The sequence below is a fragment of the Trichomonas vaginalis genome, chromosome II (assembly GCF_026262505.1).
Source record: "Trichomonas vaginalis G3 chromosome II, whole genome shotgun sequence".
Classification (NCBI taxonomy): domain Eukaryota; phylum Parabasalia; order Trichomonadida; family Trichomonadidae; genus Trichomonas; species Trichomonas vaginalis.
This window is the reverse complement of record NC_067204.1, coordinates 11,828,925-11,843,965: the sequence shown is the minus strand read 5'-3', so window position 1 is coordinate 11,843,965 and position 15,041 is coordinate 11,828,925. Positions and strand designations below refer to the sequence as shown.

The 15,041-nt window shown below is 32.1% G+C and overlaps 6 protein-coding genes across 6 annotated transcripts, besides 2 other annotated features; 4 read left to right on the top strand and 2 right to left on the bottom strand.

The window, feature by feature from the left end:
* Positions 1–123: 123 nt before the first annotated feature.
* Positions 124–2,381, bottom strand: TVAGG3_0529210 (dimethylhistidine N-methyltransferase protein; the record flags this gene model as incomplete). The annotated part of the gene is made up of 1 exon (XM_001583970.2): positions 266–2,380. One exon carries the CDS (start codon positions 2,378–2,380, stop codon positions 266–268), a length of 2,115 nt encoding a protein of 704 aa, XP_001584020.1.
* A 374-nt stretch (positions 2,382–2,755) lies between these two features.
* Positions 2,756–3,796: a mobile genetic element.
* A 9-nt stretch (positions 3,797–3,805) lies between these two features.
* Positions 3,806–5,393: a mobile genetic element.
* A 1,032-nt stretch (positions 5,394–6,425) lies between these two features.
* On the top strand, positions 6,426–7,798 carry TVAGG3_0529180 (protein polyubiquitination; the record flags this gene model as incomplete). Its single annotated transcript, XM_001583969.2, has 1 exon — positions 6,919–7,755. One exon carries the CDS (start codon positions 6,919–6,921, stop codon positions 7,753–7,755), a length of 837 nt encoding a protein of 278 aa, XP_001584019.1.
* Positions 7,799–8,069: 271 nt separating this feature from the next.
* TVAGG3_0529170 (snRNP Sm protein family) lies at positions 8,070–8,433 on the top strand (the record flags this gene model as incomplete). Its single annotated transcript, XM_051237540.1, has 1 exon — positions 8,085–8,372. One exon carries the CDS (start codon positions 8,085–8,087, stop codon positions 8,370–8,372), a length of 288 nt encoding a protein of 95 aa, XP_051095364.1.
* Positions 8,434–8,827: 394 nt separating this feature from the next.
* On the top strand, positions 8,828–9,373 carry TVAGG3_0529160 (sperm protein CH-like domain-containing protein; the record flags this gene model as incomplete). Its single annotated transcript, XM_001583968.1, has 1 exon — positions 8,828–9,373. One exon carries the CDS (start codon positions 8,828–8,830, stop codon positions 9,371–9,373), a length of 546 nt encoding a protein of 181 aa, XP_001584018.1.
* Positions 9,374–9,668: 295 nt separating this feature from the next.
* TVAGG3_0529150 (1-phosphatidylinositol-4-phosphate 5-kinase protein) lies at positions 9,669–10,571 on the bottom strand (the record flags this gene model as incomplete). Its single annotated transcript, XM_001583967.1, has 1 exon — positions 9,669–10,571. The coding sequence occupies one exon, from the start codon at positions 10,569–10,571 to the stop codon at positions 9,669–9,671; it is 903 nt and encodes a 300-aa protein (XP_001584017.1).
* A 220-nt stretch (positions 10,572–10,791) lies between these two features.
* TVAGG3_0529140 (importin beta family) lies at positions 10,792–13,979 on the top strand (the record flags this gene model as incomplete). Its single annotated transcript, XM_001583966.1, has 1 exon — positions 10,807–13,917. One exon carries the CDS (start codon positions 10,807–10,809, stop codon positions 13,915–13,917), a length of 3,111 nt encoding a protein of 1,036 aa, XP_001584016.1.
* Positions 13,980–15,041: the final 1,062 nt, after the last annotated feature.

Here is a 15,041-nt window from a genome sequence, read left to right as displayed (position 1 = left end):
CTGACATCATCTATATATAACTTCTTTTATAAAAGATAAAATAAATTATTTTAAAATCAATGTTAATTTTTTAATGATTTATGAATAAATATATTTTTATGCATCGTCTATATATAGATGTAACAAAAAAAGTCACACAACCCTTCCTACCCTACTACTACCGTTACATGAAAAAGGACTTAAAGCAAACTTAATGACTGTTTAGAATCTAAACTTTAGATGTTGAAAAAGAAAAGTTTTAAATATGAAAAAATGTAAAACAAAATTACTTAAGTTTCCAAACAGTAACTTGAGATTTTCTGATCTCAGCAACTCTTGAAGACTTCTTAACGAGGAATGAAATGTCCTTTGGCTCTTGAACAAGTTCGAAATGCTTTCCTAAGACTTCCTTGAGTCCGTCAAGAGAAGTAACTGGTTCTCCGTCCTTCTTGAAGCCACCAAGGAGGTCCTCGCGCTTAGTGATTTCATTGTTGAACTCGTAAGTAGAAGAGATGATGAGAGTTGATCCTTTGTTCATTCTCTCGTGAATGGAAGAAAGAACTCTACGTGGATAAATGAGTTCTTCAAGGAGATTTGGAATAATTACAAGGTCATAACCTGTGTAAAGTTCCTTAATGTTCTGAGCATCAGCCTGCATGAAGAGGATGTTGTCACGCTTCTTAAGACCGTACTCATCAAGGACAACGTCTCTGTAGAATGACAACTCGCCTTCGTCTTTGAATACGTAACGAGCGCAGCCTCTTTCCTGGAGCTGGATTGCAAATCTCAGGAATCTGGCGGTGAAATCAAGAGCTGTAATGTCCTCAAAATGTGAGGCAAGTTCGAATGCAAGACGTCCTGTGTCTGCATTGAGATCTAAGACACGCTTGATGTCTTTGCCCTTTGTAACATCGAGAATGAGTTGTTTGAGTGAGATGTAGAAGTTCGGGAAGAGAGGATTTGAATCGTATTTCTCTCCGTAGCTGGCTTCGCATGAAAGGACGACATCTGGGTCTGTTGCGTATTCATTAGTGTTGATAACAACGTCCTGGTCGGATTCGATGTATCTAATACCCGCAACTTGGTAGAAATGACGTCTGAAAGCGTATCTTGCGTATTTCGTAGCTTCATTTCCTGAAGAAAGCCAAGCACCACCTTTGAAGAGGTTATGCTTGCCATCGTATGTTGGAACTGTGAAATCGTCGTAAATTGGGTGAACTTTGAAACCGCTGTATCCTGTGATTGGCGATTCGGTCCATTGCCAAGCGTTGCCGACAACATCGTAGAATTCTCCGAAAGCGAACTTGTTGACTGGGCATGTCGACATGTAGTGCTCGAAGTTGAGATTTCCTGGAGCTTCCTTCCATTCCAAGATGTCCTTGACTTGGCAGTACTCATGGAGTCTCATCCATTCAGCTTCTGTTGGTAATCTGATCTTTTTACCTGTAACTTCAGCCTTCCAGTTTGTAAAGGCCTTGGCTTCGAGGTAGTTGATCTCAACAGGCCAGGACCATGGCATTGGAATGATTTCAGCTACAAGCCTTAACTTGTAATCTTCGCCTTCCTTGATCCAGAACAATGGCATTTCGGCTTTCTTGTATTCCTTCCAGTTCCAGCCTTCCTCTGTCCAGTACTTCTGCTGATGATAGCCGCCAGCTTTGACGAATTCAAGATACTCTTCGTTAGAAACGAGGTACTTGGAAGCTTTGAAGTCCTTGATGGTTTCTGTATGTGTGCCATATTCGTTATCCCAGCCGTATGTTGGATGGTCCATGGATTTTCCAAGATTGACGACGCCTCCTGGGACTGGAAGCAATTCGTTCTTTGGAGCTGCTGGGTATTCAGTGCAGATCTTTCCAAATCTGCCAGAAACGAGTTCATTAATTGGGAGTTGTCTAAGGAGAAGTGATGATGTTTCAATATGAATTCTTGCGTGCTCAATACCCATAAGAATGATCCAGAATGGATTTTCCCATGTGATTGGCATTGTAAGCGGAGCAGTCTTGATATAGTTAACAACAACATCGTAGACCTGCTTTCTGTATTTGCGGCATTCATCAACGGATGGCCAGTTGTAATGCTTGTTATTAAGATCATCCCAGCTCATCTCGTCGACGCCGATAGCAAAAATGGATTCATAGTTTGGGTTGATTCGATGGTCGATCATTTTGGCCAACATCATCTTGTTAATATAAAAGGCAGCTGTATGGCCATAATAGAAGATGATAACGTGGCGGAGTGGATCTCCACGGTGATAGAAAACATCATCAGACTTTAATTGTGTGTAGACCATTTCATCGATATCCCAAGTCTGTTGGAAATACTTTAAGATTTCTTGGCGCTTGGTTTCTGGATCTCCATGCTGTAAGTCGAGATCGCGAGAGATCAGGGATGACTCCATAATGATTTTGAAAGCTTATTGAATTTTTTCTAAAATTGAATTAATCGAGAAAAAATAACGCGCTCTATATTAGTAAGCTTTTGAGCTTAATCTGAATATCAATTTCAATTGAAAAATTTGAAATTGAGAGTATTTTTTGGATATTTCAGAGATTCATTTTTTTCGTAATCAAGTTTTATCATAATATCAGTAGGTAAATAGAATTCTGTGTGACAAAATATATTTTGGGGAAAAAATTTTGCGATCAAAAAGTGACCTGAATTATCAAAGGGTTTTTTAATAATTTGTTATGGTGTGTAAAATATTAACATAAACATAGGTGAATAAATTATTTTGTAAAACAGGTTATTGAATTTGAGCATTATCTGAAATTAAGGGTGCACACGAGAGGATCGTGTAAACTTCAGAATTTAGAACCTTATTTTTAGGCATTATCTTGGCTACCTATTTAGGCTCGAAAAGCAAAAAATATCAAAAAATACAACTTGACTCCATTATGACCCTTTCATGGAGGTAGTTTTTATCCGCTAGTATTTTCCCTTTGAATCTCTTTACAATTCGAAATCAAATTCAAAACTCAGTAGAAGAAAGGAAGAATCGACTTACTACGGTTGTAATACGAATAAATACATATATTTAATTATTTTTATTTACATAATAATTGTTTGAAGCTCATATTCCATCAAATTTTTAAATAAAAACATTAAAATGTTGAAAATGTTCATATATTTTAATAGAGTTTTGGCACTTTATTGAGGAATTACTACATACATAGTCGAACTGAACTTGATATTTTGAAATTTAAATTATTTATCAAAATTAAAATTTAACTTGAAATTTATAATTATTTAGTCATATTTTGCATAATTCTAAGTAGATTTTGTAAAAAATCAAGAAAGAAAAATTTTAACGTGCTTTATTTTTTCTTTTTTATAATAATACATATTATTATATAATTAACATATTCATAATGTTTCACCCTTTCAAAAATATAATCCTCCTCCTCTCAAATAAACGTACATACGGGTGGCCTCTTTTTTCAAAAAATTAAAATTTGAAATTTTGGGCTCAAATATTAGAGATTTTTTCAACCTTCAACGATATATGTTGTCTATATCAGACCTCCTTTCTTTTTGATACTTAACATTGTTCCTAAATCTTAGCCGTTAAGGCTGTTCTGAAAATATTTTTTTTTCGAAAAAATTCGAAAAAAATTCTTAAAATTCAAAAATCCCTTAATTCCTGAGGATTTTGGAAAAAAGTTTTTACATGAACATGTGTATATTATATGAAGTATATTGATAAGGTAAAAATCAAATTTTATTGCATATTCATCGAGAAAATAAACTAACGAATCCCTCAAAATTGAGAGGGTAATCCTCCTCCTCTCAAATAAACGTACATACGGGTGCACCCTGAATATTAAATAAAGGTACATTCACTAGGCGATAACAGTAAAATGGGATGAAAATAGGATAAATAGCATCCCTATATAGTGCCTAACAATATTTATACGGGCCAAAAAAATTTGGCTAGAGATTTGGCGAGTTATAAAAGTTAAAAAATTGAGAGGGATTTTTATTTTTGAATTTTTTTTGGAAAGTTAAAATTGCGATTAAAAATCGATTTCCAGGAGAACTAAGCATCTCATCATATATATAAATCGATAAAAATATTAAATAATAGTTGAATAGTATAACAACGTGAAATTATGGCTGAATCTACAGAAAAAATGAACATATTTGACATTTTTGAAAATTCATACGTTAGATGGTGACAGACTCATAAACTATACTTTAGCTAAGATTGATATATGGTTTCAACAACACATGGTTAAAATCGTAAAAATATTTTAGATTTCAAAAAGATATATATGGTAATATAATGGAACAAAGTCAACAAATAGCATGTTAAATATGTTATAATTAACTTTTTATTAGATCCAATAGTAGATATCGAATGGTTTCCAGCTTTATGGTTAAATATTTTCTTTTCGAGCTTCTCTTTAACTGTTGTATTAAGGTTGTAAATTTTTGATGCTAGAAACTATGGAATCTTCTTTGCTGCTGCATTTTTCTTGATAGTTCTTGCAATTTCGAATAGATCTGCGCATTGTATGAAATGGAGGCTTTAAAATATCTTGAAAACAGAATAGGACTGCTTTTCCAAAGGAATGCTTACTTGTAAATCAGAGAGTTTCAAAATTGACAGCAAGATTATCATCATAACTTTCGATTTTGCTGCGAAAAAGGAAGACAAGTAATTAACAAATCATTTACTGTTGCTCATCAAAAGAAGAAAACTTTGATAACAACTAATGATGATAAAATCAAGCTATCTTTTAATATTTTAAATTGATAAGACATTCAAAATATTTGAATGGTTTAAAATATTTTCTTTTAATTTCTATAAGATATTATCATGATTATATAATAAAATTTAAATTTTTATTCAAAAAGGCAATATTTCAAACTTTTAATTTCAAAAATCTTAATTCTGCAATAAGTGTATTTAATTGTAGCAAATTTAATGATCCTTCGTCATGCTTAGCAATTTGGAACTCATAAATTAATGATTTCTTCAAGTAAAATTCTGCATTATTTCAAAAGTCAATAATTCTCTAGTAACTTTTCTTCAAACCCTAACCATTATATTATATGTATAATGGAGAATAATTGCAAAGAAAGATAGCCGAATTTACTGGGTAGTTCTTGTGATGCGAAATAATTGCAAATTAACACCTAGTTTAAACAGCATTAATCTCTTTTTGCTCTCATTTAAATGCATTCGCACACTTTAATTTTGAAATATAAGAGTTTTGGAAATTATCAAATTTATCTGCTCAAATACTATAGATCTTCATAAGTGTTAATAGAATCATTAGCCTTACATATAGTGTTTAATATAATGATGCACATTATACTGGGATTCATTCCTTATTCATCTAGTTATTATAAGATTTACAACCCCATGAAAATTTAAAATTTTGTCAAAAATAGTGAATGTACCTTTTATTAAATTAATATAAATTACTATCAGGAATTGTGTCTACTGATAAATTTGCATTGGCATTATTCCTATCAATTTTTTTCTCTCACAATTTATGCTTATATAATTTTTATAATCAATTGAATTAAGTATAATTTTAATTTAATTTTTTCTTCACAAATCGATTTGAATAACCTTTTCAAAATTTATGTCAGGTCGATTTCTTCTTCTTCAGTTAAAACCATCTAAATTGAGGCAATTTGATAGAATGCAATCTAAAAGAATATGTATGCATTCCGTAGTAATTATTCTCATGAAATAACTTTATTAATTAAATATTTAAGTTAAAATTTGAAAAATTAGAGATCCAATTTTAACTTTATGCGTAACACTTTTACAAATCATTGTTGTATTATTGAATTATTCAATATTTTTCAAATTTAATTTAAGCAAATATCAAAGGCAATTGACATAAAAACTCATCATGCTCGTTGATATCAAATTAATATAATAAATCAATGAGATTGAATTCAAATTATATAAGAAGAACTTTTAAAATATTAAATAAAAATTTGAATTCAATATTCTTAAATCTTTCTGCAGATACCATTAAATCTCATCATAAGCATTTGGTCACATAGATATCTAAATAGCAAGGATATAGGACAATTCTTTCAAAATATTGCCTAAAGTATATTGAAAGATTGACTAGGTGGATAAATAGTATGTCTTGATTGAGAAAAACTTTGATTTAATGATCCAAAAGATTAATCCCATTGACGAAAAGAGTTTTTGTTATAATATAACTTGTACCATTTATAGTCTCCAAATATTAGCCATGATAAACTTGTTAATTAACTAATGTTGTCATTTTGATATCAAAATCATTTCTTTGTTTCAAAACTAATGGTGTTAATACATGGAATAGCAAGCAGACAATTCTTAAGACATATATAATCGATTTGTTCGAAACCTAAAGTCCAGCCATTTGGTTGCCAAGCAGCCATTTATCTTCTAAAAATTTGAAATTGAAGTCGATAAATAAAAAATTTTTGTCAAAATTTTAAAAAAGAGAATACATATCCATGCAAAGCGGAATCCAGTTAATGTTAACGATATTTGTAGCAGGGATCGTATATGTTACATTCAGAGGAATGGCTGTGCATAGATCAGGAAGGCAAAGCCGTTTAATTATGTTGTATTCATTATGGGAAGACTATAATGTCTATGAAGTTGGTGCGGGCCTGGTTTTCCTTATAGTTTTATACTATGTCCTTCGATGGCTTGCCAATGACAACAAAAAATTCGACCTTTATTCTCTTTTGAAAAACAATACAGAAGAAATATATTCATTTCTTCTAACAGTTACTAATTTTATTAACTCTCTCACTATTCCCGAAATAGTTCTTTTCTTTATGATCAAAATTTTTGACAATTACATGACCAATCGAGTTGGTATGATTCCTCTAGCGTTCAAATTGCCATCGCCTATACAGTTTACCAAGATTGTTATGTTTTCTTACATTTTATTTTTCTTATCAATTTTTTTCATGGTTAATATCAATTCCATTGGTACTGTTCTCGTCATAAATTGTTTAAGAACTATTGCTTCTCAATTTAATGTCATTATTGATGGAGAAGACCATGGAAATTCAGATAGGGCAGTCAATGCATCCCAATACATTAGTTTAGCCGCGAATATTTTAGTTGCATTGTATTTCATTATCCGCTGTATCTTTGAATTAGTTGGTACCAAACTTTTCTCCGATGATGGAATTTCAGACTTTTCTTTGATGCCAATTTTTCTATCTGTCAATGGTATATACCAAGAATTGTCGGCTTACATTCGTATGAGGCAGATTACTAATCAATTAGATAGTCTTCCATCAATTAAACCGGAAGAAGACGATGTTTGCATTATTTGCAGATTAGGATACGAAGGAGAGGAAGCCAAAAGACTTCCTTGCGGTCATACTTTCCATGCAAATTGCCTTGAAAGATGGGTTAAAAGTCATAACAGGTGTCCTATTTGCGAACAAGAAATTAAGTTCGATGGAACAATGGTCAACATGTATGAAACTCACACTCACAACCCTGATGATGAAAATCATGACCATGAAGAAAATCAAAATAATAATCCAGGAAATAATGAGTTCGGTGAAGAATTCCATGATCATGATCACGAGGACAATATGATTCATAATGAATTTAACAATAATAATGATTTCCAACAGCAAGAAATTTTTAATAACGTTCCAAACAATCATTTTGATCAAAATGATAATAGAATGCAAGGTGAAGTTGACTTCCGACAGTATGATGACGATCGCGTCGAAGAAGAAGATCCAAATACGTTCAATTTCGCTGATTTCAACGATGGTAACTGAAATGTTTAATAATTTTGTATATTTTATAAAAACTTACTATTCTACTATGTTAAATAATCCAGATTTTTCTTCATTACTTGATATTTTAATGAATAATTTTAAAGAACCTGTGATTGGTAATCTCACCTTTTGAAATTCTAAGTTTTATGAGTTATCATGTACATTAGATCAATTGTTCTTTTCTAATTGAGATTATCGAAACTACTTATATAAGGAATTGAGAAAATCCGAATGACAAAAGTGCTTTTTATGTATAGATAAAGCTATTTTTGGTGTTATTCAAATCTAATTCACTTTTCATTTTTGTTTATAAAAAGTGACAGTTAGCTATGCAAGGTGCCACTCCCAGAGATATATTCAACTCACAACTCCTTAGTACACAGCCCCATGAGCTTGTAGATAAATCACATGGCAAGGTTGTCTCCATAATTACATCAGCAGGATACGATTATAGAGGAACTTTGAAAGGCTTCGACGAATCTGTTAACTGCATTCTCGAAGATGCAACAGAAACTTACATTTTAACAGAAAACCCAACACCAAAGCATCATAATCAAATTTTAATTAACGGCCGTATTATTCAAATGATTCTTCCAGACCAGCCACCTTTAGAGTAAAATGTTTTTTACAATACTATATTAATACACGGATTTAAACAAGATTCTTTCTGAATTTCTTATGAACTCCAAAATTTATTTATTTTCTATAAATATCAACAAGTTTTGAGATATAAATATAATGAAATATTACACACAAATAATAATATAATATCCTTATTTAGTAAAATCACTAAACTAAGGAAAAATAATTCTTGAATTGAAACAATTTTGATTCTCATCATATAATATATTCTCTTTTGAATTGAGTGTATTACGTCCTTGCAATTCCAATATCATATATTGCATAGAATAATGAAAAACAACTTCAATTAAATAAAATGAGGTTCTGATATCATTAGGATATAGGACTGCAACATTAGCATGTATATGCTTAACACTAAATCATGTCCTCATATTGTTTCAAAGATATTCAATAAAATGTGTTTATTTGAGAAAAGTGACATAAAAAATAAATGAGTGAAGAAGAGATGACGCAGTGGGTTTTATCTCTTGGACTTTCTAAGAAACCAAGAAATTTCCCAAGAGATTTTAGCGATGCAGTTTTAATGACAGAATTAATTCACAAATTTTATCCAAAATTAGTTGATCTTCACAACTACGAATCTGCACTTAAAGTTGATACAAAAATATATAACTGGAATACTCTCAATACAAAAACACTGAAAAAGCTCGGAATGTCACTTGATACAGCAACAATCACAGCTTTAGGCAACTCTCAAGCAGGAACAATATTTAAAGTCCTCGAAATGTTCAAAAACGTTGTGGATGGTAAAGCATCTTCAACTTCTGCAGCAACTCCAAATAAAAAGAAGCGTGAGAAAAAGCCAGAGCCTCCAAAACCAATGACAGACGCCGAGAGAGAACAATACGTCGACAAAATTTACGAAAGTAGAAAGCAAAAAACAGAAATAATGATGTTAGAAACTAAATTGGCAAAGTTAATGGAGTTAATGAGCATTAAAGATGCTAAGATTATCAAAGAGCTCGAAAAGAACTAATATTCACTGCCAATTCAATATCTATTAACTTTATATTATTTGTTTGTAAATGAAACGAATTCAAAGGAAATAAATACTGTTTATTATCTCGAAAAATAAATTTTTTACCCTATGTTTGAGTTTTGAATTGTTGATAGAGGCATTTCATGGATTTAATAAAATTGCAATGATTATATCCATATCATAGTAATTACATATGAAAAATTCTATGTATTAAACAGAATAATGAGATTTTACAATGATCATCAAAATATGAAAATTAATATAGTATTTCAAGATGACAGTAATTAACAGATTATTGTTTTCTTGGTCTCTTGTTTCTTTCAATGATCTCCTGGAGAACTTTATCTGGGTTCTTCAACATCAATGGTTTAATAAGGCCATCTGTTGTGCCTGATGGATCATCTGGTTGGACATAGCGTAAATCTGGTGCTTCATCGTAATAAGAACCACCTTTGAAGTAATCATCAACCCAGATACCTTCAAGTCTTCTTTTTGTTGCAACAATATGTAAGACACCTTCGCCATTTCTCATATCATTTTCATAATGGCCTGTAAACCAGTCTCCATTAGCTTTTGTAAGCTTTCCTTCACCACAACGAAGATCATTAACCCATTCGCCTTCGTATTCATCACCATTGGCATAGTACATGATACCATGTCCATGTCTCTTGCCTTTGTAGAATTCGCCATCGTATGTATCATCGTTTTGGTAGTATCTAATGCCATGTCCATCTTGTTTGCCATCTTTCCAATCGCCAGAGCCATAAGCCCACTTTCCTGGTTGATCGCAGTTTGTTTTATCTGACCAGAGGTAGTAATCACCTTTTCCACAATATTCATCATCAACAAACTCACCAACATAAACGCCTTCTGCAGTAAAGTGTTCACCACATCCATGACGAAGGTTATTCTTCCATTCACCGACGTATTCTGTACCATCATCGAGCACAATTAAATGGCGTGCACCATTTTTGTTAGCTTTAGCATCATTTTGAGCCCAAATAAATGGTTTTCCTTGTCTATTTGTTGTTTGTCCGAAACGGAGTGCAGCGTATTTCTTGGAGGATAAGAAGCACTGAGGATTTGGTTTACGCTTCATAATTCTTTCCTTACGAACTTTTGGAGAAACGCCACCATCATCATAGTACTGATTTTCATAGGTAGCCGAGCCCAGTTCCTCTTCTTCTTCAATCATAACTAAAATAATACGTTACTACTTGTCACTTTTTATAAAGGATTTTTTGTGTGCTGCTTCACGCCAATGAAAAAATCTTTTCAAAATTCCCGCCAAAGCAAGAAAATTAGAAACCTATGAAAAGAGCAAAACTAAACAGTCTATAGCATGAATGTTTTAATCACTTATGAAACCAAGTGATTGCAAAATTACTGAAGGCATAGAAAAATTCGCGCCAAATTTATTGGTCATTTAGATGTCGAACTTAATTAGAGAGCAATTCCAAGCAATGATAAACCAGCAGGTTACAAGCAACCTGACTGATGATCTGCTAAGTCTTTTTGAATTAGATGATGCAATGCCAAACATGTTGGAAATTCTCAACGATCCTGATCAAAGGATGCGTAAATACGCTGCAGTCAACTTCAGGCTTGTTGTAGAGAAGCAATGGGAAGCTTTAGAAGACAATGGGAGCGCAGAATCCTATCTTAATCAATTTTTAAAATTTTTACAAAAAGAAACAGATAATAACATAATAGAAAACTTCATGCACAGTATTGAGAGAGTCCTCGAGAAGTACGGAAGCATGTGGCTAGATTTATTCAATTTTGCCTTTGAAATCGCTCAAACACGTACAGTTACGGCCCTAATCATTCTCGTTTACGCTACACACACAGTTGAAAACGATTTCATCTGCCAAATCGCTGAATCCATCATTCAACTTGTATCTCAAGCCGCAACAACAATTACAGACAAAAAAGGCAAAGTAAGAGCATTCCAACTCTTTGCAGAAGCCTTTGATAGAGATGAACCACTCTTTCAGCCATATCCAGACTCATTCCTCCAAATTTTTAGTTTAATGATGGAAACTTACGTGAACGATCTTAAGAATCCAGTTCAACCGATGGCCCAAGCCGAAGAGATCGTCAACCTTGAATCTGAAGTCATTTCTACAGTATTAAGATGGAATTTCCCTTTTGTTGATTTTTCACAGACATATGAATACCTTTTACAGCTTCTCCAAGACGAAACCATCTCTTCAGATCTCATTTATTCCTTGTTTGATCCAATCCAAGCCATTATTGAAACTCATGGAAATATAATCCGAGAATATTTGCCAGCAACCCTTGATTTATTCCTCAATTACTCAGCAGCCAAATGTATTGAAGGCTCCTTCAGCGATCAGTCCTTAAACATCGGAGAAGTCGTAGATGCACTTTCAATGCACATGTTACCATCAGATTTCATCAAATACATCACGGAATATCGTTCAAAAGCATCAACATTTGGTGAACATTATGCCTGGATGTTGATTTTGAACCACGCGTGCCAAAATATCATGGATGAAATCGAGATGCACATAAATGACATCTTACAGCCATTACTTGATATCCTTGAAGAAGGAAATGAGTCACTCGCGCAAATTTCAATGCTCACGATGTATTCCATCATTGATGTTTGCGAAAGAGCCGCTGAAGGATACACAAACAAGATTTTGGAATCAGTTTTAGCGTACAAAGACGGCGAACTCGAAGGAACTGTTATTGCCATGTGCCAAGTCATATCTGTTTTGTTCAGTTACAACTTCGCTGAGACAGAAATTGTCATTGAAGTTGTCGGAATCATTGTACAAACATTCGAAAACAGAACAGACGCAACAGAAAAGAAATACATGATGGAAGTTTTTAACATGGCAATACAATCCTGCGAAAGTGCCTGTGTTCAATTCGATGAGTCTGTTTTCCATCTCATTGAACATTACTCGCAAACCACTGAACAAGAAGAGATTGCTATTAAACCTGATGCTCTTGAAGCTGTTGGATCAATTGTCAGTTTTTATCCTGATCTTTCTGAAGAACAAATTGAGTTTTATGTCAATCTGTTAATCAACAATCTCTGTGAAGCTGATGACATTGACAACTTGAACTCTGTATCAAGAGCATTCTCCACAATCATCAAGAACAGAAAGGAAGCCATCAATTTGTTAGTTGCAACATCAGTTTTGATGTCTTTGATGGCGGTTATTGATGCGATTTACAAGAATTACGTGTCCCAGGATTTCTCAGAAAGCGAATTAGCACAGAACCAAATAACTACTGTTGGTTCTTTCATAAGACTCGAAACGAGACTCCTTAAATCTTATAAAGATGATTTTCTCGCAATAAACGATGAATCATCTGATGAAGAAAAAGAGATTCTCAAGAGTTTCTTAACTAATGTTACATCATTAGTCATCCAGTTCCAACAGTACTCCAATGAATCTTATTTATTACAATATCTCTTGAATTTGGGAATCCCGATTTTCGAAATCCCTATTGAGCAGCTCGAAAACAACAAGTTAACAAGTGAAGATTTCATCAAAGAGTACATGCTCAAGCTAATGGCTTGCTTCCCAGAAGATGACAAAGACAATGTAATGTCTGCTTTAAGAAATGCGACAAAAATTGTCAAAAAACGTCAGAATTCTCAAGAAGAAAATGTTTTTAGCCAATATGTCCCTGAGTTATATGATTACGCTATAAAGGCATGCAATAGAGAACTTCCTGTTCTTGAAGAAGTTGATGAGAAATTCAAATACGATCCAGACATTATTTATCACGCACATAATTTGATATCAAACATTATTTTGTATTATCCAGATACTGTTGATTTGTCAGCATTTTTGAATTATGTTGTTAACGCTATTGATAAGTTCGGAGAGTATGAGATCTGTGAGTTGTTCTCTCCTTTGGCTTCTTATCCACATTGTGTTGAATCAATTCCAGACGAAATTTTAGATTTGGCTGTGAAAAGTTTGAATCTTTGCGACTTTTCTCATCCTCCAAATCCAATTTATTTCTTCTTGGAACTAACAGAAGAAAAGCCACAGTTAATGACCGCTTTCCTTCAGCAGTACCCGCAGTTCATTGAGCTCTTGTTCAACGTATTGACCAAAGAAGACAACAGAGAAAGATATTACGCAGAAACAATTGCAAATGCTGCTTCCTTGATTTTGAGTTTGACAAATAAAATTGGTCAAATTCCTATTGATCAATTCTTGCCACACATCGTCAATAAACTCCCTTACAAGAGAGATACAATTGAAGGAAAGAAGATTGCATTGTGGGTTGTTGATTTGATACAAAACAATAAGATGCAAATTGACAAATCAGTTGAATTTGAAATTTTAAGAGGTTTGATTTTACAAATGTCAATGAACGATTCTGAACTCGAAAAATACGAGTTTAATGATGAAGAAAGAAACAGAATTGTTCATGTCATTATGAGTCTTTCTAAGTCAAACCCAGATTTCATTCCAACAATCTTTGAAAACATCAGTGATGTTAAGAAGATGATGTTCCAAAAGCATACAAATATCGAATTTTAATATGTTATTTTCTTTCATTATTTATATATTATTTATAAAACATTTAATTCTTTATTATATAATCTATATTTCATGTTAGCATTAGAATAAAAAAACTAATGACATTAGCATTTACATTAAAGATTACACAGATGCGATTATAATCATTGATAAGGAAATTAATATAATCTCCGGTTCATCCCATTTATTTTTCAACTTTCCAGTTCATTATTGATATTACATATTTAGTACAATTTTGAAGGTATAAGAAAATATGTTTGTTTACATGATTCATGAAATCTTTTGTTCAAGGTTTCTGAGCAAGTTAATAAAATCTTAAATGTGCAATAAGGATGTCAATTTGGAAGGAAAGTGAGAAAATTCCTAAAATGCTAAAAATGAATTTTCCAAACGTATTTTTTTATCTCATTTTTTTGATTTTGAAAAAAATTTGGAGAGAAGAACTCTTCGTTTTTGAATTTTATCACGATGGTTTTAAAGTATATTAGACACATGTATTGATATTACTATTTTTGTATATTTTGAGAGAAAATCCCCAAAAAGTAAGAAAATCTAAGACGGTTTGAGAAACTATATAAACTATTGAAAATTTGAATTAAACTTCTAATTTGGAAAAAAGAAATCTGGAAAGAAGAAAATTCAAAAATCGAGATTTAGACTCAGCATCAAATGGAGAACAAAATGTTTCTTCATATGAAGGAAAAAATTTTCTTGTGAAGAAATAGAGTTTTTAAAATTTTATTGTATGTAATGAAATAAACAAATATTAAAATTATTTTTTGATAACAAGAAAATTCCCAACAGAAAATATTTGAGACAAAGAAAAAAAGAAAATTGAAAAATATTACTCTTCTTTATATTTCATGAGATTTTAAATTTATTCTCATAAAATTGACAATTTTATACGTTTAGATGAAAATAAGTGATTTTGCTTGAAATAAAAGTTATTGTTTGCTTACAGCTATCAAATAGATTTTTGCTATTTTGATTAAAATTTGTTAATCAAATTAATAAATTTTTTCAAAATATCTTAAATATCTGGATCACTCACTGATACAATGAATTGAACGATAAAAATAATACAAACTCAAATAAGTTTCCTGTTTTTCAACTAAAAAAAATTA